General features: G+C 39.1%; 1 protein-coding gene across 1 annotated transcript in view; it reads right to left on the reverse strand.

The window, feature by feature from the left end:
* CTTNBP2 (cortactin binding protein 2) overlaps window positions 1-23756 on the reverse strand; it is a 76635-nt gene extending 52879 nt beyond the window's left edge. Inside the window, exons 1-2 of the mRNA XM_041471469.1 lie at window positions 23457-23756; window positions 11698-11805 (exon numbers count right to left, since the gene is read on the reverse strand). Of these exons, the coding sequence (XP_041327403.1) occupies window positions 11698-11805; window positions 23457-23525 (177 nt within the window). The 5' untranslated portion in view covers window positions 23526-23756. The remainder of the gene's footprint in view (window positions 1-11697; window positions 11806-23456) is intronic.
* Window positions 23757-26221: the final 2465 nt, after the last annotated feature.

Consider the following 26221-nt stretch of genomic DNA (forward strand, 5'->3'; position numbering starts at 1 on the left):
TGCACCAACCTTTTTCAAGTTACCTCAAGCTATCTGCAAGCTACCTCATGGAAATTTTCACTTCTTAACCTGACCTTTTTGCAGTCACTGACCCCATTTATCAACTGGCAAATGAAGATTGGCAGTGGGGTGCACAGGGAGAGAACAAAATGAAAATGGCTTGTGGGTAAAGCTGCAAATCCTGTGTAAGAACTGGTTTGTAACTATTTGTTTCTTGCATTCCACTTCAGAAGAAAACAAAAATTTATTTTCAGTAACCAAACAGAGAATTATGAACAGAGTCTAATTAGACTTTTTCCACCTGTTATTGAAACATGAATGTAAGGGGTCAAGGAGGTCTTCAAATAGTATACCTATTACTGTAGACTTACAGCTAAAAGCATAAAGCTAATGTATATAAGAAGTAAGCCAAATAATGAAACAAAAAAAATTAATCACATAAGCTACGTTATTCGTTTTATATCCTTAATAATTTATGTTGATATTAGTTGCATACATTCATTAAAATAAGTTTTCATAATTAGCAACATATAAGCCCCAAAGCTTTTAAAGTTAATGCAGTATTTTCCCCCCTATGTATCTCAGAGCTTCCTCTTCATTTACCTGCCAAGTTAAGAGAGCTCAGCAGTTCCAAATCTTCCATACAACCGATGATAAACATCAAAAATAGGACTGCATGTCCTACGCTGCTGGGGAACAACGGAACTGAATTAAAGCTGCCCCAGAACCCTTAAATAAAATTTCCTTCCTTTCAAGAGCATTTGTTGTTCTGATTAATTTCCTTTTCTACATTTACAATAATTGTTTCAACAGATGTTGATAGGTTCATATTAATATTTTCTCTTGACATATGAATGAGGGAGTGGTAAAAAGTTTTCTAAAACTAACCAGCACAGAAGAGGAGCAGTAAAAGCTTATTTTATATATTATGTTAAAGATGAGGGTGAGTTCTTAATTTTAAATAAAATTAAAACGGTAATAAATTTTTTTAAAAGAGGAAGATGTCTGAAAGAGAACACGTTTATAAATCTTCTTCAGTGAAATTATATAGTTTCTTTAAGTGACTTTTTTGTAGCTATTCAATTAAGCAAAAGAGAATGAGTATATCAATGACTATATACTCACAATAAAAGTAGTACTTTCAGATACACCTGTAAAATATCAGACTGGAGGATATAATGCCTTTCTATGATGAGTTAAGAATGAGTCTTTAAAGAATGCTAGCAATTTTCATACACAGTTGAGTTTGGGGGCTTTGTTAGTTTTTTTAGTTGCCTTTTTTTTTTAAATGCAGATGTAAATGAATGTTTTCAAAGTATCATAAGATGCCACTTCCATATGAAGTTGTATAGGAAAAATTAAAAATGGAAATGTAAACATCAGTGACTGATGAAATAGGATCTTGCAGCATGATTTCTGTCATTGACCACATGATGCTCAATATCTCCTTATAATTTTAAATGCAGTCTAAATTCCTTTCTTCAGCACAGTGACAGTGAATATCTATGCAGTGAATACCCATGCATGCAGTGAATATCCATACCCTTTTCTTAGGGGTCTAACTCCATAAAAGGAGAGTATCATCCAATGGCACCAATTATTATTACCACAATATTGATAAGTAGCACAACCTCCTTCTTTTTCTCCCTGTTACTAGACAAAAACCTCCATGAAAAGAAGAGTACAGGCAGACATGACAGACAGACATATGCTTCCAATTCTTCATTATCAATTTTCTCCCTTAGAGTACTGAAAACTCACTATTTTGAGGATGCAGATTTTAAAAGGAAAATGCCATATTAAAAGGCTAAGATCAGTTACTAACAGATCAGTCCCAATAAGAAAAAAAACAGCACAGTGAATATAAAACATTCTTCACTTCACACAATGTAAAAGGTGAAATTCAAGCCTTGCACTAAGTTTCTAAATGAGGAAGAAGAAAAAGTTCAAGTCATGAAACAACATGTGGTTTTGATTGAGAAGAGCCATCTAGATATTCCATATAAAGACTACACTAGGCCTATTTTATGACAGCTTTGTTGTCTGGTGTTTAAACATTTGAAAATTATAGGCCAATATTTTGTCAGGAAATATCACTGTTTGATGCTCTGATTATCTAACCGCCCAGACATTTATTTCTGAAAATAATACAGATTTTCATACTGAGTGTCAGCTGATAGAAGAGACTTGAGCTCTCTGGTTACTTTAAATAACCATTTGTCATCTAGACTTTTTTTGCATGTTCAAATTTATAGTTGAAATTCATGCAAATCAATTCATAATTCTTTGCATGGAAATCTGTCAGAAATTCTTCTGAAGTGCTGAAGGAAATCTGACTTCATCTCTAACCAAAATAGAGCACTTTAACCTTCATGTTTAGCAGTTAAAAACAAAGCTTCTTCAGCTCAGTAACAAAACATACCAAAGACACAACACTAAAACTTTTACTAAATCAATCTGTGTTTCTGTTTGAGTACTGAGATCTTCATATTTTCAAGCTATCAAAATCTCAGTTAAGATACCCTCCCACATTACTGCATGGCAATTAAACTATTACCATGCTTTACGTATTTTAATTAAAAAGTATGCAAGTTATGTATTTACAATGCCATCATCAGGCAGAGTCATCACGGCTTCCCAAAGGGAAAGGGCTGTTAAACTAGTTCCATATCCTTCTGTGCAAAGTCAACCACCTCATGGATGAAGGGAAGGCAGTGGATGTAGTTTTCCTGGATTTTAGTAAGGCTTTTGATACTGTCCCTCACGGTATCCTTCTGGACAAGTTCTCCAGCACTCTATGGAATCAGTAGGTTCAGAGTGCATTGGGTGAAGAACTGGCTGAAGGCTTGTAGTGAACAGGGCTGCGTCTGGCTGGTGACTGTCATTAGCAGTACTCCTCAGGGCTCAAAGAAGAGGGACAGCTCTCTTCGACATATTCAGCAATGATCTGGATGCAGGAGTCAAATGCACCATTAGCAAAGCTGCTGAAGATACCAAACTGGGAAATGCTGTTGACTCTCTTGAGGACAGGAGCAGCCCTGCAGACAGGGATCGGAAGGGGCTGGCTGCCAGCAGGATCAACGTGAGTCAGCCGGGTGTCAGCTGTGAGTCAGCTGCCCGGGCAGCCAAGAGGGCAAACCCCATCCTGGGTGATCAAACACAGCATCAGCACCAGCTGGGCAAAAGGGGTGACTGTCCCACTCTATTCAGCTTTGGAGCAGCCTCACTGGAAGTGCTGTGTGCAGTTCTGGGCTCCACAGCTTAAGAAGGATGTGAAGAGGAGGGCAACAAAGCTGGTGAAAGGGCTCAAGTGAATGTCCTGTGAGGGGGGAAAGGACTCTGGGCTTATCAGATCTGGAGAAAAGGACACTGAGTGGTGACATCATTGCTCTGTACAGCTTTCCCAGGATGGGAAGGGGAGAGGGAGGGGTTACTCTCTCTCCCTGAAATCCAGTCAGAGGATACACAGGAGTGGTTCTAAGTTGCACTAGGAGAGGCTAAGACTGGACATTAGGAAGCATTTCTTTACTAAGATGGTGTTTAAACAATGGAACAGGCTTCCTGTAGAGGTCATCAATGCCCCAAGCCTGTCAGTGTTCAAGAGGCATTTGGACAATGCTCTTGAAAACACACTTCATTTTTTGGCCAGCACTGAAGTGAGTCAGGCAGCTGGACTAGATAATTATTGTTTGTACCCCTTTCAACTGAAGTAGTCTCTTCTATTCACATCATAGATTTGAGATAGATTATGAGATTTCAGTGTTTTCAAATTATTTTTAATATTCACTGGAAGGTAAATTGTGAGAGCAATATGTATTACCTCCAAGAAGAATTTAATTATTGATACTACCCATAGTGAAGAAGATGAATGAGCAAATACATTTTACTAAATTATTTTGATTGATAGGAAGGCACATTTAAAAGTAAACAACACTGGATTTTACATTTTGGATTTTATGCTGTTTGTTAAAACTTCAAAGCAATTTTTCAGCTTGAACTCTTTTAACAGCATTACAGTTAGCAGTTTTAAAATTTTCATGCAACAGCTTATATCTCCACAATATGTAGCTAAAATTTTACTTTGCTACCTCAGTGCTAATTCATCATAATCACTGTTGCTCTATATCCTCAAATTTTTCATTTATTAATAAAAATGGAACTGTGTCTGTAGGAAGAGACCTAGTGGTAAGTATTTTTACTACACTGCCAGAGCTTCTAAAACCTATGCCTCTGTCTGTGACAGCAGCACATAGACCTGTCCACCAGTCAGAACAGCATCAAAATGGAGTGGGAGGGAGAAATGCCTGGGAACATACACACCCAAGCACAACAAAGGTAATTGAAGCTGTGTATTTTGAAAGGTGTTGAAAAGGACCGCAATCAAATCTCTTGTCTTATTCACAATTATTTTTTACAGATTACAACTGTATTTTTTTTGGAAGAACCAAGAACATTTCTTCTTCAGCAACACTAACATGAAGAGACACACAAACCAAGTTACTGTATTTTTTTTTGGAAGAACCAAGAACAAACCTTATACATTTCTTCTTCAGCAACACTAACATGAAGAGACACACAAACCAAGGAAAAAAGTTATGTACTCCTTTGCACTTGAGCACTGTTGTCAGTGAAACTACCTTTACCATTTATTGGCATAGGGAAAATCGGTTCCCTAGATAACCGATGACCCAGTTACATTTCTCATTGTCAGCAATGTGGGTAATGACGGCAAACAGATAAAACATTTCAAATAAGTCACATTTGTATAATTCACAAAGATTACAGAAATGGAGAAACAGATTAACATGATGTTGTAATATTTTATTATTGTTGTTAATGTGTGCATCTATCTCTACCCACTAGTTTATGTTGAATGCAGAAAGATCAAACGAGGGTAGGAGAAATCAAGTGGGAAAAGCAAAACAATTATCCAAATAAAAAATCAGCAGAATACTTCCAGGTAAATTGGTAGGATCATGCCTGCCAACCATAAAGATATTGAGATCTTATGTGAAAAACAAAAGGAGACTATGATCTATTTAACAGTCACTGCTGGAATGAAGAGTGAAAAGGCTGTTTGCAATGCAAAGCCACAGAGTTTTCACACTAGAAAACAAGCCTCATAGTTTCATACTTGTGTTCTCCAGCTTTAGGAGAGCCTGGAATAACGGTATTCACCTGAGCAGTGAAGCAGTACAGGTATAGGACTGATTTAAGATGGTTTGGGAAAAGCTTAATGTCCCCCTTTGGTAAACAGCAAATGTCTACCACAAGAAGTGATTTAACATGACTGAAAACTTATTTTGTCAATAAATTCTAGAAGTGGCCTTTATATGTGTCAAAATAGCAGGATCACTCAGATCATCAAGGTTACTTAGTCCAGGGATTGCTCCTGTCACAAGCCCAACATCTTTCGGAAAAAGTGAGACTTGATTCCGTTCATAACAAAGTGTACACTTACAAAATTACTACTACAAAACATGAATGTAAGTAAATATAACACAATATAGACTAACAGAATATATAAACCATGATCAAATAGGGGCCAATCAAAATCTGAACATTAAGGCTGTAATAAACAACACCACTTCAATTAGGTTCAAAGAGCACGCTTCATTACTCTAAAACTTGAAATGAGCAGACGTAGAAACAGCTTCAAACTAAATACTATAAAAACTAATTTCATCCAATAACTTATCTGAAGTTTATCCCTATTTCATAATTTCCTTGAAATCAGTTTTAAATAGCTTGCAGTAGTGAAATACTAGTTTTTGACTGACCCATCCAGAAAAGTACACTAAAATCTTATTAGGAAAGTAGAAATTCTAAGCATAACCAGACACATTTATTGGACAGGTAAGGACAAACTATATTTAAGACAAGAGAAAATGGATACACAACCATCATTAAATTCAATAAATCAAAAGCAGTTAATAGATAAGCAAAGACATAATATGCAGAGATGAGCAAGGACAATCTGCAGATAATTAGCTCCCAAAAATTTATTACAAATTAATTTTATGCAAAGAAATGACAATATGCAAAAATGACAATGCAAATAAGGCATTATCTGACTTCTATTTCATGGTTCACTTCTGCCACCAAGACCAACAACTGCCATCATACTCTCTACAACAATAACTTTCTGTTACACACAGTTTAACATCTTCTGCTCCTCCTTCTACAGAGTTACCATTTTTTCCAAGACATCTGCCTAAAAAACAGGCTGCTTTACTGGCTGCCAGCAACCTCCAAAGCCACCTTCTGTGTGCTGTTACTCCATTCTGGATTCACAAGATTCATATGTATAGGAGAAATGCGAATTCACATTTTAGATTCCCAACTTAGAACAATTACTGCAGGTAAGGGTCTACAATTTATAGTATTTGTAGCCCCCTTTGACAGATTAAACTTAATATACGTGTAATGTTTCTCCCTATCAATCAATTTGAGAGCAACTAAATTACAAGGATTCACTCCATTTTTCCTGATATCTCTCAGATTTCTTCCCTTCTCACCCCAAAGTTTAAGTCTCATAGTACAATTCTTGCTGACTTTGTGCAGTAGTTCAGGATAAAAAACTTTATTCATACACAATTGACAGTTAATGTGTTGGTAATAACTCTATTTTAATGTTTAACTTCCGGTGTACAGACAAAACCAAGTATCACCCCATGACAAGATGCAAAAGACAACAAATAACATTTAAAGGATATGGAAACTCTAACTGATAAATCTAATTTTTTAACCCAAAATCTCAGCCTACAGTAGGCAAAAGTCTGTCTTGGCCAACTGAAGGAAGCCCTTTAGCTAGACAGGACTCTGGCAAGCAGACAGGTCAAAGTAGGCAAGTACAGCTTGCAAGTACCTACAGCTCTCCTTGCAATTTTTTTTTCCCCCAAGGAACAGCCTATGCATTACTGAAAATGCAGCTGAGCATGAAAGGCCACACATTTTGCAAAGAAACTCCAGTATCATTCCCAATTACCCACCAACAATCTAATGTCATTATACAGTATACTCTTGTGTTAAACTATGGTAAACTCAGGGTGTCTTAAATATTGTTTGATCTATACATATACTTACTGAATTGCAAAAGTGATACAGAAATACACCTACTTTTGCCAGTTATCATCAAAACAGTTCATGTTTTCAATGAGATTAAAATAAAACTATACTGTTCAGTGTTTAATCATTGTGGGCCAAAATTTAAAGACAAGTTTACGAATAAAAGCCTTCCACAATGCACAGCTCAGGACTTCAAAGCAAGCTAGCTTAAGCAAAAAATGCAATCCACCCTTTGGGAAGAAAAATACTCAGTGAAGAAAAAGACTCCATGTGCCTGTGGTCCTGCTTTTTGGAAGAAAAAACAAGTCTTACTTAGGACTAGTTGCTGTCAGTTCAGCTGACACAGTCCAAGAGTAGTCTGTGAGGCAAACCAAAGCAAAGTTAGGTAGTGACAAAGGGGACAGTTTCTTCAAAAGCATGTTCTTAATCAGAATGCTAAGGTAGGTTCACTCAAGCAGTTCGTTCACACACACTCAACAGATATGTAAAAAATGGCCTTTGTCATTATGAACTCCAATACTTGTAAGCTACCCATAATTTCTGAAAAAAAATCTCATCATTCTAAAACAAGTGAGCCTTCTGTGATCCTCCCTTTGGGAAGGCTTGTGTTAAAATACTGAATTTCCCATGCAATTGAATACTGATATCCCAGTAATTCTAAAATGATTATCAGGAGAGCTGGAACCTGAAAACTGGCATTCAACATTCTCTGCATTAGCTATGTCAAAGAAACATTGTGCAAATCTACACAATGATCACTATTCTCTCTTAAAAGCTATTTATCCTTATTTTTAAATCTTGCATCCACTGTTGGTATTGGCAGTTCTTTTAGACATTTTTTAAAATTCACTAGTGATTCTTCTCAACAACCAAATAAAGTTGTTCTAAATCCATACAATGTGGTATATTAAAAAAATCTAGTTTGGTAAGAATTTGCCTTTTTTCTGTTCAAATTAAATAATGTATACCATAGAAGCAAGCATACATTTTCAATTTACCATTTACCACCTAATGAAATCTACATAAGCAAATAAATGTATTTTTACAATAAACAGAAATCCCAACTGAATGGGGCTTTAAAATTTTAGATGAAAAATAACCTACAAATGATTTTACTTTGTGAGACAATTACCACAAAAAGCAGTATTTAGCATTTACAATTCTATTCTTGATAGCTATTACTACCACATTGATTCCTCATATGAGGGTCGATGCACTTCAAAAAAATCCTCTAGAAAATAAACCACAGCAACCACTTTTTGTCTGGGAAAGAAAAAAAACCCCAACAAATGAACACTGTATCTGACAACACATTTGTGGGAGGCCAGACCTGTGCTTTGATTATATGGCCACATTACGAACGCTGTATCTGACAACACAGTTGTGGGAGGCCAGACCTGTGCTTTGATTATATGGCCACATTACCTGCACATTAGGAATAAATTATCCTCTTATTACAGGCAGACAGCTTGTTTGGATAATTGAGACAGGTGGAGGCAGCAGCTATAGTTAAGTCTCCCTCCATTTTTAACTATATGGACACTCAATAGCAATTAATCAGCAAGTTATTTCTCATCAATGGAATACTTTCAGTGATTTAAATGTTAATCTGAATCTAATTTTAATTGCAGCACAACCATGATCATGAAGCTACTAAAATACAGAAATTACAGACTCAAAAAAAGAGAAATCATGTTAGTCACTTGGTGTAGTGGTTATACAAAATCAGAGCACTAATGAGAAAGATTTACACAAAGATCCTTTGAGGTGAATCCTCATGCTCTTCTCCACAGCAAATTAACTTATGACTTGGAGAATAAACCTGGAAATTTGACTCTAAGCGTCACGAAGGTCTACTTTTTCAAGTCTGTTGGTTTTTAAAGGGCTGTCCAGCAACTTAAATTGCCCTGATTGATAATTACTGTAACTATTTCACACAGCAATCAGTTGTGCATATTATAAAGGAACAACAATGTATTGTGGAAATGTGGAAGTAAACAGATGACATCTGCGTATTTCTTAGAAATTTATTCTTGAAGTTTTGGTTTTGTTTCAAAAGTGATCTTCAAGGTGTCTAAAATTTATATAAAATTCAATGGAAACTCTACAGCACATGATGAATAAAAGGCACAATAAAAAGAGTTAATTTTTATACGTGACTTTGGGTTTGATTCTTTCTTATTTATCATGTGGCACAAATTCCATCACCTTAATAAAAATCAACACTTTACTAACTAAACTTATCTTTCTTTCCCATCCCAGCCCCCAGGATGACCATATAATTTAACGAGATTTCTTCACATAATCTCAAACTGCTGGCCTTTCACTTAAGAGGAAAGGAAAAATACACATTCTCTACTACAGTTTTGTAAATTATCAAGCTCTGATCTATCATAGAAACTGGGCTTTGAAACAGCCCTGAACTACTAGTAGGATTATGGAAAACTCACAACAAGCCAACTCCTCCAACACACAAAAACACACTCACAAACTTCGACTAATTTTGAAACAGACCATCATCTCTTTTTCAAATATGTTAGTCTTTTCCCTTATATGAAAACAAATTCCTTCTGGCTTTAAGGATATGCAAACTATGTATACCTGTTTGTTGCAGCAAATCAAAGTACCAAATCTGACACGATTCCACTGGAATTTTCTTGTTATACATTTTATATTTGGCTAGCTAGTTGTTTATTTTGTAGTGCGCTGCTTGGAGAATCCAGATGCTAACACTGCTGACTTGTGGCTTTCCAGCTAAGAATCCAGAAGATCCAAAAGTGTCATACTACAACATATCAGCCTCCAGCTCTTCAGCAGATATGGCTTCCAAGTTTCCCAGTACTAGTACTGCTAACCAGGCAAGCTGCCAGGAAGATTTGAGTTACACACAGAGTTTGTTTACGGAAAGTAGAAATTGAGATGCAGGAGAAGAAAACCACAAAAAACAACAAAACAAAAATATCCCACCCCCCAACTTTCAACATTTAAATACCTTATGTGAAACTGAGCTACTTTGAGTATTTATCTGTGTTAATCATCAAAACCCACTGTATACATACTAGCCATTTCACCAGGTGCATCTGAATTTGATATAGACTTTTTTCTCCTGGGACTGCACTATGCTGAATGTTTAATGTTTTCTCTCATTAAATGTTTACTGCATTTTCCCCCCCTTTTTATTCCGTTTTGATCCATTTCAATATATACTTTTTTATATGCAGTGTAGTAGCCTGTTCCTCAATATTTACTATAAAAAATGGACTGAATATTCTATTTGCATTCCTTCAAAGGTAGAAGAGAAAAAAAAAAAAAAAAAAGAGATTCTGGATGTGCTGTGCACACTATTTTCACTTTTACAAAACTTTTCTTGGCAGACAGGGAAAATAAATACCTAGTCCAGGAAAATGAGCGAAATTGTGAAGCAGCTAGATGAAAAGGCAGTACATTTCAACATATGCATATAACTGAAGGCCAAACACAAAATAACTTCAAAGTACAGTAATACTCCAGAAAAATATTTCTTCTAGTATCTTATTTTCATTGCAAAATGATAATTACATTTTATGAGAGATTTATACCTATAAAGGCTTCAGTTATTAATTCATGTACATCAATGACAGCTACTTTAAAGCTCCATTTGCAACAGGTCATCTGAAGACATCACAAAACAACTTAAAACTGAATAAAAAATGCATTTACACTTGTTACTGTGACACTTCAAGTGGAAAATGTTCCCCCTCTACTTGATAATCATTATACACACTATTAAAAATTATCACTAGATGTATTTTATTACATTAAGGTTTTGCTTTACAATACTTTTAATACTTTGAAGAGTACAATTCCCCTTATTCAAGTTATAAATATTTTTAAACTGTATAATACTGTTTTTACCCAAACCTGCAATTTTTTTGGCAGCTCTATTAAATTTTATTTTGTTCCACATCAACATTAAAATCAACATGGTAATTTAAAAAATCATATTTTAATTAAAGTAGTTATGTATGCACATTTCCAATAAACTAAGCTGCCTTTCAGATTGCAATCTTCTGAAGCAGAAAACTAACCTTCACATGTGCCTAACAGTAAAAATCTAACCAAATACTTGCAAATGCTGTTAAGAACATCTATCTTATATTTCAACTTTTATTTAAAAAGGCAAACAAACAAAAAAGGCATAAAAATATTTCCCTAAATGGATATGATCACCTGATTTTTGTCCCTACTTCCATCTCACTGAAAATGAAAGCACTGAATAGAGTGTATGACTGAGTATAGCCCATCAGAACAAATTACAAATGGACTGAATTTTTATTTGAAGTTATTCCTTCCTTTCACAAATAACAGACTTTAGAATATAAAGTAATTTAAAGAGCAAGCAATATCACAGATTTTTCACTTATTTGTTTGAAATTTTGTTGGTATTTTAGACCAAAATTACATAGAATTACCAAATGGCTACAACTAAACAAAAACATATGTTGGGATCACTGAGATTTAGTCAACCAAAACTTTAAAAATCACAATTTACTCCTCCACTAACAATATTCTATGTACAGTATAAAGAAAGTGGCAAAAGAGAATTTCAAAAAAAGCCTAAAAGCAAATCACAACAACCGAGTCACTTACCCGCAAGGCTTCGATCACAAGGTCTCGTGCTTCTAGTTCTCCTTCCATTACACTCAAAAGCATTCGCAGTTCTGGCTTGCTCAGGTTATCCACATCAAACTCTCCTGTCTGTAAGAAACAAAACACTGATGAGCACACTGACTACAATAGTTACTGTAATTTTGAAACACAGATGTGTCAGCATTCATCTACAGTTGTTAAAAGTTGGTATTTTTATTTGTACTATATAAAGTAAAAATTAATAGCAGATAGTCTGATTATTTTAAGTGAAGAAATTAAAGCCCTCACATATTAGATTGTTTCAAATTGTTGCAAGGGATCAGTCCTGCAATGTCTTGTGAATGATAAAGGTGAAATGGTAAAGCGGCTAACTTTGTGACTTTGTTCCCTTGTGCAGCTTCACAGAGGCTGAAACAATTGAACAGATGTGCAACAGCACTACAGAGAGGAAGGCGAGAGAGGGGAAAAGGATCTTAACCACAGCGCACCTAAGGCACCTGTGCAAACAGCTACCAAATTACCACCACACACTGGGCTGAATGTGAACTTCTGAAAGACAATCTGTGAAAAGACATGAAGTCTTATGTGCATGCTTTATTTGCAGTCTCATTTGTTTGGCTGGAGGGAACAGTTCAGGTTTAAGAGGCACTAACATTCTTTGCAGCAGTGTCTTTCCACTCCACAGTTACTAAGAACGGTGTAGGTCTGACTGCCGCCCTGAGCAAGACAGGAGAATGAGTTTATGCTGATGAATAAAACCATTGAGCACATACTCAGCATATACTGCGAATATCAGCATGGTCTCTGTAAAACCAAATTCACCTCACAAACTGCTACAGTTCTGCAACAATGTCAACAGGCACATGGTAAAATGGATCCACTGGACACTAATGTATTTGAATTTTCCAGAGGTTTTGGACAAGGTTCTGTATCCAATATTATGCAAAAAGTCCTATCCAAATGTATAGGAATAAAAGACATTTCATGGATAGGAAACAAATGTCATGGGTAACAACTCTCCAAGATGGAAACAGGTAAGCAGGGGGCACCTCTGGGACCAGCCTTATTCAAGTTCTTCATCAATAACCTGGAAAAAGGATAGAGAAGTGGCAGAGACAGCTGTTTCATGTGAAAGCTGGCACATAATTCTTCACTTACAGGTGAACAACCTCCTTTTACTGCTATATAAACCCCCTGGTTAACCCACATCTCAAGTACTGCATAAAGTCTTTATCTAAAAAGTGTAGAATTGGCTAACTAAAAGAATGAAGAGAAAAGGAGTAACTACTATATGAGAAAACACTACAAAGATGGAAGTCTTGATTTTGGAGGTGTGGTGAGGAAAATGTTATAATATTCACAAAATCACAAAGGTAGATAAAATTAATACAAATCTGTTTTTCACCATCCACAATGCTAACACAACTAGGCACTTAATGAATTTAGAAGGAGATTACTTTCAGGGAGAGAAAAAAATATTCCATGTGCTGGATTCAGCTGCCCAGATTGGATATTCAATATGTTATTATTCCCTGTAAGGTACACTAGACTCTTAGCTATGATGTAGATGTGTTTACTAGAAAGCCCTGCAAACACTCAGCTATCTTCAGCATAAAGTAATCTGTTGCCAAATTAGGTGAGCCATGTATGTGGGACATACTGTATCTCCCCCAAAGCACATACAATCTTAACATTCAGCTACTCAGGAACTTCAGATCCAATTAATCCAATAAAGATTAAGGCAAGTACCATTTCTACTTTTTCAAACCTAGAGGATGGCAGAACAGTTGTTCTTCCCTCAGGCTAGAAGGCCACAGATCTAAAATACCCAAAAGCTGGATCTGTGTTAGTATTACTGTGTTACGCTTTTACTTTGCAGTTAAAACACACAGAGGTGCACAAATGGCTAGTGAGAACTGTGTGCCAGAGCTTTAGCTATTTGCATGCAATATATGTTGGCTTGAGTTTCCTCATTTAGGTGAGTAACACAGATCAACCTCCCTCCACAAGCAGGGCCATCCCAGAGCACACGGCACAGGATTATGTCCAGACAGATCCTGAATATCTCCAGTGAGGGAGACTCTACAACCCCTCTGGGCAACCTGTTCCAGTGTTGTCACTAGCACAGTAAGGAAGTTCTTCCTCATATTCAGCTGCAACTTCCTGTGCAGCAGGTTCTGCCCGTTGCCTCTCCTACAACCGCTCAGTACCACTCAGCACAGCCAGGGATATTGGCACCCTCCCTTCAGACACTGATAAACATGGATTAGGTCCCCTCTCAGCCATCTCTTCTGAAGGCTGAAAAATTCCCTCAGTTTGTCCTTATAAGAAATGGTCCAGTCACCCTATTTCTATTAAGCATAACTGTTTTGAAGATGGGGCCATCCATTCTAACCAGAACTTTAGCCTGAACAACAGTTATCTTCTATTTTTGCTGCCTGAGTCAACTATTCCTGCAATCCAAAAAATAGCTCTTACTCTCCATACTAATGAATCAAGTACAACTTGATTTCTCTGAAACAACTGGTTTCTCTGAAGGTTTTTTTTTCCAATATACGCTGCAGCAGCCTCTCACAGGGCTCCTCACAATTCTATGTAATGCTCACTGACCTAAGGACACATAAAAAATGAAAAGTCACTAAACTTATACAGCTCCTCATGTAATCTAGTGTCAGTAGAGTAGATTTTACCTTACTGGCTGCAGCAGTTTTCACACTTGGCACTTCTAATTACTAAATTTAATTCAGTCAGATACAAGAACCACATATCCACCATCCTTCTGTGAACCGCTTCACAAAACCTAATACTTCAAGGATAGGAATTGGTATCTTCATACAACTTCTTTTATAATAGAGAATAAAGTCTCCATTTTTCAGATGGAAAATTAATGCAGGGATATTTTTTTCCTAAAAATAGAAAGCAAGCAATAGAGGGGCATCCACAAAAGTACAGTACACATATAAAGGCAGATCTTTGTCAAAAGACTGTCCATCACAGGTGAAACATCTAATATCTGCATCTAATATCTCAGTCTCTCCTGAGACATAAGTGAAAACATTCTTAACAAACCAGAGACAGTCTTCAACATATTGTGATACAGTGATGAGATTTTTAACTAAGCATCTGATTAAGCAATTACATAAATTTTGTTCAAGTGTATACCTTGAACTAGAATATAAGAAAAGACAGCAAAAACTAGCAGTTAAGTGTGCTCTCTGGTAATTGATGGTTAGATATAAATAAACATAAAGAAACCTTAACAGAAAGACATTCCAACAAGATATTAAAAATATTTTTTACATTTTTGATTTTAAAAACATGAAATAAGAACTAGCAAAACCACTTCACATCTAAACAACTCTAGAATATGAGGCTAAAAATCCATTTACCCAAGCATCTTGTCCTCAAAAGCAGCCAATAAGGGATGCCTTGAAATCAAGACCAGAACAAAACAAGCCCATAATGATACTTCCCAGAAATACTCTCTCAACCTCTAGCAATTTTCAGCTTGTTCACCTTCTGAGCCAGAAATTGTCATTTTGTATATAGCAGCCCTCAGCTGACATATCTGTTGTGAACCTGCCCCCTTGCTCTTTGAATCTTTATGTAATTTTGGCATCCACAGCATTCCACAGCACAACTACACATTTTGTGTAGAATCACCACCTTTATTGTCATTTACTTCTGTCTGATGCCTTCTCATTTTGAAGTATGAAACTGTCCACAATCAACCAGAAGAGACACACAGAGAGAAAAATGCTTTTTAGGGCGAAAGAGAATACCATGATTTTTCTGGTCTTGTTTATCAGTAATTTTATGCTCACTGAGGCTTTTTGTTCTCCCAACTTTATTTGACAAATTCTGAAATTGGAATGACTACTTTTTTCCAGTACTTTAATGTCATCTTCAACTTGTTCACTATGGATAAGCAAAATCGAATCCATTCACACAGGATAAGAGGGTGTGTGCAGTCACTGAAGATGCTACCATGTCTTCTCCCCATAAAAATCTCTGAATCAGCACTCACGGAGCTGCAACATACCCCAGCTGGACCAAAATACATGGTTTAAACATCTGAAATATTCTCAAACACGGTTGTAAAAACGTCTTAAAGACTTGAACAGATAAAGCATGCGATGAAATAAAACTATCCTCCCTCTCAAACACTCAGTGCCATCTTCTGGGGATCAAGATGTTAGTCACGGCAGGCTTGCTCCAAGTTATTATTCGGATGCAGCACTGTTAGGCCAAGTCATAGAAAAAACTGCTGGTTAGGTCTAGAAAAATAATCTTCCTAACATCTTCCAGTGAAGCACTAAGTCTTAGATCTCAAGAAAATAGAGACTGCTTTAGTAGCTCGTGGCTTACGTGTCACCTGGGGTTTTGCTACAATACTTGTGGCAGAGTGCCAGGTTGTAAAACTTTAACCATCAACTTAACAACTATGTAACCAAGCCAGCCATTGTATTGGTTTTATAACAGAGATATGGCAATATGTTGCCCTAGAAGATATTCTGTGTATACAAACAAAACACAAGAGAACTTTTTCCTCTACCTCTTTCAGATTTCAAAATGTTTGGTTTATTTGGTCTATAAGAATAAAGCACCTGAAAAACACTACTTCAGTTCTCTCTGTCTCCAAACTGCACATTATTCTTCCAGATCAGTTTTGTAAGGGCTGTATGTTGCCTGGCAGCAAGTGCACCAACAATGGAGCAAACTGCTAATTAGCTAAAACTCATCCAACTACCTGCATGTGCATTACAAAAACCATACAGGCAAAATGACGACAACATTGCTAAAGACCAAAATAAGCTGACAAGCCAAAAGGAAGAAAAATCCATCAAGTTCTGAACAAAAGAAGGACTACTTAGAACAGCAGTGATCAAACTGGAAAGGCATTTTCCAGCCTCCATTGCTTTTGGAAAAGATAGAAAGAAGATTAAATGTGAAGGTCACCATGAGGCACAGGAAAATAATGGAGTCTTTCCCACGTGCAAAGCAATGTAGAGTAAAATGATAAAAGTTAAATGCATCACACCACTCTCTCAAAAAAAACCAAAAAACCAAAAACCAAACCAAACAAAAACCACCAAAGCCCCACAAACACCAAAAAACAAAACAAAACAAAAAAAACCCCCAAAATTGTGAGAGATTGGTAGTGCTAATAGTTTGGTTTTGCTGACATGGCCCAGTGGATGGTACTGGCAACCTCAGGAACTAAAAGTGCTGTTCATTCTGCTATCGCAGCAACTGTTACAAACTCTGCCGCCTTCAGCAGAAGCTGGAAGAGACAGGTAAAGTGTAAAAGCCTCAACTTAGTACTTTCCCTAAACATAAGACAGGCAAAAAACAAATCAGCTGTGAATTAATCACAAATGACCATAGGAAACAAGCTCCTTCTTGCTCAGAAAGCTTTTTAAAAGATGGAGCTGGGTAATAATCCAGGACTTGGGGAAGAAACCTGTGGAGCATAACTGAGGGCTGGAAGGGCAGGACTGAGGTGGGGAGAAGTATAAAAGTAGTGTACAAGAAAACACACAGGGAAAAGCTGTCAAAAGCATAAAAAAAAAAGTATTTTCAGAAGGGAAGGGAAAGGTACATATCTACATTTATTACATTTTTAAACTTGAGTTCTCATCAATACACAGCAGAATCCTTTTGAGGATTCACATAGCAGAGTTCCCAGATAAGGTTCTAAAAATTAAAAAGGTTTGCTATTACTTATTAGGCCACACAAAATAAACTTCTACTATAGTGATGGCCCCACATCTGCCAGACCGGTGAAACAACTGCACCAGAGAAACACTACCATGGCTTGTATGTTTTACAACACCAAGTATGTTTCCCAGGTACAACTCATCAAGTAAAAATATATATTTTCACTAATTCTCTTTAGTTTCCTATAGAGAACTACTTATTATGATTTGAAATGTCCCAGGAATGAGAGACAGCTTTTCTGGGACAGGCAGATTTGATACAGAACTTAGGGGAATCATCAATGCCAACTGGACTAGTAGCAGAGGTCCAGCTGGGATGCCCCAGAGTATCACACATGGGCCACAAAGGTGAAAACCTAAAGGTGTGAGTTGCCTGTATGTATGCAAGTGAGGTACCTAATGGTACCAGCTATGCAAGCCAGGTACCTGATGTCCCTTTATTTTCAATGGAGTAGAATCAGTCCAGTAAAACAAGCAAAAAAGCTATTCAGCTAACCACCAGCAGAACTATTTGCTCATGGCTCCACTGACTGTAATGGGATATTAAATATTGTGCATACACATAGACTAAATTTAAGTGTTTTGAACCCAATTCACACCTCTACCCAAACCTTCAAAAGCCAGCTGCCTAAGTCACTTCACTCCAAACCAGTGAAGTTCACAAACCTGTTTCCAAAACAGGTTATTCCTTCTAGCCACTTACTTCACCCCACCAACTATAAAAGGAAGTGGGTATGTGGTTAAATGAATCATAGCCCTTTTCTAATAAAGAAAACTGCAAACAGAGAGACTGTTAAAATAAGTGGTTATAATATCCACATAGTGTTCATGAGTACTTCAGGGAAAACCACAGTTTATTGCTTTGCCTATGGAAGGCTTGTTCTGTAGTCTGAAACTAGGGTAAGAATCTGTAACCCCCTGCTTCACCAGAAATTATCTGATGCAAAAATACATGTCCATTTCCCACCACATCCAAGATGAACTTCAGAAGATAGAACCTTTAGGAAATTTTCTTAGTAACAGAAACAGGTATGAAAGCAGACAAATATCTTTCAAGGAAAAGCAATGTCATTGAATTTGCTCCCCAACTAATATGGAATTTTTTTGCTGAAGAGAATATCTTCTGATGTTAACATTCAAGACTCATAAAATTTCATAGTCATACCTAAGGGATCATGAGGGTACTGTATATGAATTTAATTATAATATCCATTAGCTCAATGACTTTTATTAGATTGTTCACCACAAGAAGTTACCCACTTATTCTGCCCTCCTCAAGCACACCTCCCCAGCTTTCTGGATTTATCAGAAGGTTTTCTTTAAACGGTGTGGGGGAGGTTTTGGTTAGCTATTGTGGGCTTTCTTGGCTTCAGCCAACAGCAAAACTTTTAACAGTTTCAGCAATAACCACAAATATACCTCAGAGCTGGGAAATTTTTTTTGGAAACAACAACAAAAATATCCCAAACATCCAGCCCCCAACCCCTACAAAATTACTAGGGACACTGACCTTTATACATACCCAGATATTGTCACAGCTGTTAAAACATTTCTGCAATCTATTAAAAGCCACAAAGATACTTCACCATTTTTTAGTTCAGTGCAAGTTACGCTTCTATAAAGACTGAGGCCCACAAATGTTCTATAATAATGTTTAAATTCTTAGATTTAATGGGCAATTTCTGTTCAGCAAGTTGCTTTCAAATAAGTCACTTGTAAGGCAATTAGTAAATGATTAAATACAGATACAGGTACACACTGTTGAAGCTCTATCTGTTTTCCAGAATTTTGCACCTTACTTTGTGCTATGAGAGAACCAAAACACAATGCCCAAGAAAGCTTTAACTCGTATATGACTTGTACATACCAGTACATCGTCCCTAAGCCTACTTGGCAGCTTCTGGTTTATATGTTCAAGGATTATACAGGTGTTTTAAATCAATTGTTCCTTTTCTTGGGTAGGAGTAGGTGCACAATCAGACTGCAAAGTGCTGTCCCAATTTCCATCTCTATTCCTATCTTGGTATACCCCCTTTGAGGCCAAAACAATGCTTACACAAATGAAGTTAAAGCAGTCGGGAAAACAACAGCACTTACTGTATCCATCAGCTTTACACCTCCCATGTCACTTTCACACATCTGGCTCAGAATTTTCACCTCTAATGACAGACAGTGTGACAGTCCACACTTGGAAGAGAAAGGAACATTTACAAAGTGGACTGCATTCAGTGGCTTTCTTTTCTCATCCACAAACATCTTCACAACACAGGCAGAGAAGATGTGCTGCAGGTTGTGGAGTAGAAGGCATAGAAAAGGCATGGAGAAGGGGGAGGAGAGGAAGAAAGAAGGTTTGAAGTATCACTGCAAGATGGATCGAGACCAATCTCTCACCACAGAGAAGCAGAACTAGAACAGACAGAACTGTGCTGTCTCTGCATGTCACCTACAGGCTGAAACACAATGGCATCACGCATCTGACTAGAAGACAATAACTCCTCTGAATGATAATGCAACACTGAAACTTGTATTCAGATGAAAACAGGGTTGCTAATGGTCCTTTTGTAAGTGACCATTTTCTAGGATGTAATCTCTTGTAAGAGATAGTCTTTGCTTTTCAAGGCTATGGTCTCATTTTCTACTCCTTGCAGTAGTTTTCAGATAAGAATCTTTCCAACTGATCTAAATCAGCCTATATAATTTATATGATCAAGCCATAACTTAGCATTTCACTATATTGACCAGAATGGCAGTTCTACTAATATTCTTATGGATCTATAAATAGTGAATACACCAAGCTAGGCATAAAATACCTCACAATGTCACCACAAAGTATCATGGAATTTCTTTCAGTTTATACTTTTTTAAAATGTTGACAGTTTTTAATGTAGTGTAACTTTTTTGTACTGTTACAGGACCCACAGTAACCCAGAGTGATCCTCTGGGGTATGCCCCCATTCTCAGTGCAATTTTGTAGCAACATCCTTACTCACTCTAGTGGAGTCAAGATTCCACTCTATCAACATCCACTACATGTACAGCTTTCCAGACAGCAGAAGGTACTGTCTTTGAGGAGAAAATAACATTTATGCTTTTGATCACTGGTCAAGCAAAATCAAACCCAAAAATTTTACTCAATAATTTCAACAGACTTCATGTTTGATATAACAGGCTTTTCATAGGCTTTGTTAAATCTACAACGAAGCTAAAGTGTGTGACAAGCCAACCCTCTCTGCACAGCAGGCTGATGTTCAAATGTATCAACAAAAAGACTGTCAAATTGGATTATTTCTTGCTATTATATAATCATTATTGGTAGACATTAGGCAGATGGAAGTAATTCAAAGATGTTTTAAAACACACACATATGTTTTCTCTCAATTCTAGTCCAAGCTGCATCAACACAATTTCAGTGACTTCAGTGCAATCATGCTGAGCAGGTATGAAAAAGGACCAGAACCACTCCCCTGCCATTTTTGCCTGTCATCCTTACCACCATAAAAATACCAGTATTTTGTGGGAAATAAGTGATGGGCTCACCAAATGCTGTGCTTTATCCTAGGAGATTCAGAATAACAAGATTGTCAGCTTTGCTCCTAAATGTAACACAGTATAGAACAGTCTCGGCTTTTCCAGTCAAACTCCCTGGTGAATATAAAGCACTTCCCTCCCTTTTCTACAGTGCTTCTAAAAAAAGCAGAAAAACTCTTTATTTTCCAGTGATGTTATTGATAGTGTATCAAGACACAAGAACAGTATTTAGTATCAAGATACCCTATTGTACTGTCCTGTGTCACACACCTTCTGCTTACAGCATAAAACTTACACATTAACACATTACTAATACAAATACTGTTTCTTCAGAAAAAGCTCAGAAAAGCTCACAGCTTTTTACAGCACCGTTTGTGCAATCAGAATTCTGAGAACTAAAAGAAAAAAAAATATAAAACAGAACAAAACTAAAAGCCAAAAAACTGAACCGAAAACAATATTTTGTTATAAGTTGAAGTTTAGTGTGACTTATAAAATAGTCATCTGAATGATTATGGTCATCCAAAAAGTAAGCCAGATGATCCAATTCATAATTCTGTATCTCTAGTTTAAAGACAGAAAATAAAAGCTATTCATACTAACCCTTCAAAATAATTATTTAGGTTTTATAAAAGTATTTAAAAAAATTATTGCACAGAGGTTTTCTTTTTATTTTCCTGTACAAGAGAAAATTAATCAACAATAAAATGTTGGTACTGGTAAGGAAAAAAAAACATAAAAGGAAAATTAATGACTGAAGGCAAATTAAAAAGGAAAGCAATAATTTTAAAATATTTTGTTATTGCTCAAGTATAGCTATTATTTTTGTTAGGGAGAAACACACAGTTTACATCCTAGCATCTCTTCACTTTTCAAAACATATTTTAAAATAAGTGTGCAGTAGAGAACTAGCCCTCCTACCTTTCACAATGAGAACAGCAAATTGCATGAATGGCTTATACTCCATTGCCTAACAGTGCAATATTGAAGTGCTACTTGATTACAGGCTACTTGTTTGATATTTTAAAACTGAAAATTAAGGCAGTATTAATATCAATATACTAAAATATTTAGTATAAATAATATTGATGAAAATCTGGGCTTTAAAGTATTTAAGCTTGTTTTTAGTAATTCTTACCTTAATTTTATCGTTATATCGTTGTTTTAATAGACAGTGATGTTATAAATATGCACTACATAAGGTTTGCTTTTTTAAAGGAAAACTGAATTTCCACAACACTGCAGATATTAAGACACACAAGGACAATTACGTACACAGTTGGAACAAGGTTTCAGATAACTAGTGCATGTTCGGAAGTAAACAAGATAATAACAAATAAAATTTCAGAGAAACTAGTGCCCCTAGCTTCGGGAGTCATCGCCTTCAGGAACGATCCCAACCAGAACGGGCGGCACCGCGGTTTTACTGCCCTGAACTTCGCATGTGGCTACGAGGCCGAGCAGCTCCAGCCTGACTCTGGACCTGCGGCTGTCTGCCAGCCGAGCACCTAGGGCTGGCTCGCCCGGGATGTCCCCAGACAGGCTGGACCACGCCAGGTCTGGGATGCAGCGGGAGAGGGAGAGCCGCCGGGCTGCCAGAGCTCTGCCAGAGCACGGGCGAGGAGCCGCGGCCCAGCAGAGGCGCAGCCCGCCCGAGAAGACGAGCCTTGCAGCCTTGCCTGGGGGCGTGTGGAGCCGGAGAGATGAGCCCAGCGCCGGCCCAGGGGAGCGCAGCCTCCCCCTGACACCGCTTTAACCATCGGCTGGCACCGCACCGCATCCCTCCGTCTCCCTCCCAGCCGCCTCACCCACCCGCAGAGAGGACACGCCGGCAGGGAGGGCGTTCTGCTCGGCTTTTGAGGATATTTTAAGCGGGGAGCCAGATCCTGCCCCTGGGAGACAAGACGTCTCCACACACGCGGCGCTCGGGACGGGGGAAAAGGACGGTGCCTCTGCGCCGAAAACGCCTCACGAGAGGCAGGCGAAAGCCAAGAGCCTTGCGGGCCCGGCAAAGGATTAAAGAGCAACATTTCCCCGCGCCCCGGTCTGACAGGTCCCGCCGCCCCAGCCGCTGTCAGCACCTCAGCCCGCACGGAGAGCCGGAGCGCAGCCCCCTCGCTGTCCGAAGCAGCGGGAAAAGGGCGGTGGGTGCGGGAGAGGCGAGACGGGGAGCGGAGCCCCCCTCCATGCCCCTCACGGGCGCCGCACGCCGTTCCCCGAGCCGGAGCAGCGGGAAGGAACAATGGGGGCGAGAACCCACCGCCCCCGCTGAGGGAAGAGGGAGAGCCGCAGGGAGGGACACCCCGCGCCTCTCCCTGTTCTTGCCCGGGGCGGGACGGTGCCCGGCGGCGGGGGGTCCCACAGCGAACCCCGTCCCGCCCCGGGGGACAAGGAGGGCGGAGGGACGGAGCGGCGGAGGAAGGTCTCCAGGCACCGCTTCGTCCCAGCCCTACGGGGAAACCCTCCTCGCCGCGGTGGGATCGCACACCCCTCTCCCGCCAGGCCGATTACCGCTGCCGTGGCCGCCGAGTCCTCCCGCCCGCCGGAGCCCGGCTCGCCGCTCGCTCCCTCCGTCGCCATCTTCCCGCTGTATCGGCTCCGGCGCGGAGCGCGGTGCGGAGCCGAGTGGCGGAGCCGCCGCCGCCAGGCGCTTAACCCGCTCCCCGCCGGCAGCGATCCCGCCGGGAACGAGGGCGCTTAACCCCTGCGGCGCCGCGCAGGTGGGGCTGCCGAGCCGAGCCGAGCCGAGCCGCCCCCTGCGCCGGCAGAGGCGAGCGACTCCCGCCGCCGGGCGCTCGGGCTTCCCCACCCACCCGCTCCCCGTCCTCCATACGGCGGCCCGGAGACAGGCGGAGGGGGGAGCGGGACCTCGCCGCGGGCGGCCGGCGAGCAATGGTGGCTGAGGGGAGTGTCCCCGCTACCGCGCTACCCGGGCCCCACGCACGCATCGCTCTCCTCCCTATCCACCCCCGTGGTGTAGCAGGAGGAGAAGGAAAGAAAAGGCTGTGGATGGGACGAAAAAATAGGGAGTTGCAGTGGGTTGGCTTACCTGATCCGTGAGACCTTTAAACCAACTGAAGTCTTTGAGGGAAGGGCAACTGTGTCTCTTCCTTGCTGGGGGTGCTGACTGAAGGAGTCACCTCTCCCTCCCTCTCCCTTGTGGAGAGGTTTGGGGGAACATTCTGCCGCCAGCAATGCTTGACTGGCTTCTTTTCAAGGCATGTTTTCAGACCTTGTGTGAAGGTGGACACTCAGCCAGGCCCAGTGTGTTGGCACCTCTCAGACGTGGTGCTGGAGGCCATCCTGACCTGGGGCTGCCCTTTGCCATTCCAGGTGGGTACTGAAGCCAAATCCTATTCAGGATTCCTTCCACAGGAAGGTTTTGGCAGCTGAGCTGAACCCACTGCTACAAAGGCTCAATGTTCCTCGCCCAGGAGCACCCTGCACTGCCCCTCTCCAGGGGATGTTCCTCACAGTCTTGCTGTACTGCTTTGCCCCGGCAATGGGGACCTACATCAAAACAAATCTAAACGTACTGCCCTGTGGAACCAACTTGTCTATTATAAGCTGCATTTGCAACACTGTTTACTCTGTAGCCACACAGAACTTCCACCAACAGCAGGCTCGTTTGAGACTTGCCAGGCTCCTGCTTTCACGAGGCCGCCTCAAGTCTGCTGAACTAAATCCCCTGACACCAGGACCAGAAATGGGCCGATGCCTTGATCAAAGACAGCATGTTCTTCTATGCATGCTGTACCTAAGGATGGAAGTAAACTCATGCATTAAATTTTTCTTCTTTACATCACCAGAAGGGGAAGTGATTAGTAGAATAAACTCCAATTGTAAGGTAAACGCACACTGAACAGAGCAAGAAGAAAGCAGTGTATAGGATCCACTACAGGGTACATAAAATCCAGTTAAACAGATGTTTTCTGGTTTAGGGCTTGTTTTTTCTTTCTCCTTAAAAATGAGCTCTCCTACTCAAGTTTTACATTTTTATAACTATAGTGTGTGCTCACATCCCTTCTATCACTGAATCTAAGCTACACTGATGACACATAGCCTAAAAAAACTTCTTTTTCTCGGTTCTCAGCACACTAATACCATTTAAGTTGTTTAGGACAAATTGTTGCTTGCCTTCTTTATTGACAGCAAAGTAACATACATTGCTCATAATTATTATTTATATAAATTTGGAAGATTATTTGGTGCTTTGCCTTCAAGAAACACAACAAAAGTAATTTGTTTCCTATGAACTCTCTCATACTCTTCTCTAAAATGGATTAAAATACTGAAGTTTTTAAAATTGCTTGAGGATATCTTTTCTCTTACTGACTCCTTTCTACCATTATCATTGCCAGTATTTCCGTATTGCATTAGAATCATCTGCTGTCCCTCACAGTTATGTGTCTCTGAGTTGGTGCAAAGCATGAACACAACACATTGTGTAAATACTATTTTTTAACGCCATATATGTCAGAGCAATGATGTAGCAAAGACTGCACCATTTATCTCTTGCTCTGCTGAGATCATAAACTGGTTTAGCTGATATTTTATCAATTACCGAGTGTACATTTATCAAAATAACAATGAATATTATATTAGTCATAGCTTGCCATTTCAGACTTGAGAACTGATCTCTCTTTCCTCATCTAAAGACAAATTTAGAATGATTTCTGAGAGAGATGGGAGTGTTCAATCTTAGCCAGCAAAAAATTAATAGAATAGATGGACCAGCAACACTTCAGTTAAAAGCCTATCTCCAGACAACTAATATCCAGCATATCATCCATATCATCCAAATGCTGGAAGTAGTTTGACCTGCTGTTATGGTCAAAAAGATGACAGACATGCTTTTGAAGGAGGAGTAATCTATGTTTTTTCTTTATGTCATGAAATGAATCATCACAACATTTTGAAAATATTACTGATGTTTGTAATCGTATGAGACTATACTGCATGCTTGTGTTTTCTTCGATCTTTCCCCTAACAACAGCGACAAGGCTTATGGGTGGCATGAGAGCACTAAAATCCAAATTAGATATTGCCAGTCACTACTGGGAGTAGATTCTTGTGCTGCACAGCAACCACAGTGTCATCAGCGGTGGTGGTATGGTCCAAATGTCTCTGAGGTTTTGCTGCATGAAGAACACCTTCTTACTGGGGATCATCTTCAAAGCAGAAGATGTTTTTTTCCTTGATTGTTCCTACATCACTGGACAAGGTCTTAGTTATTCTCTGGTTATTTTTCTTATGCTACTGACATCTTCTCTCAG

Source organism: Pyrgilauda ruficollis, unplaced genomic scaffold (assembly GCF_017590135.1).
Source record: "Pyrgilauda ruficollis isolate IOZ18807 unplaced genomic scaffold, ASM1759013v1 scaffold27, whole genome shotgun sequence".
Taxonomy (NCBI): Eukaryota; Metazoa; Chordata; class Aves; order Passeriformes; family Passeridae; genus Pyrgilauda; species Pyrgilauda ruficollis.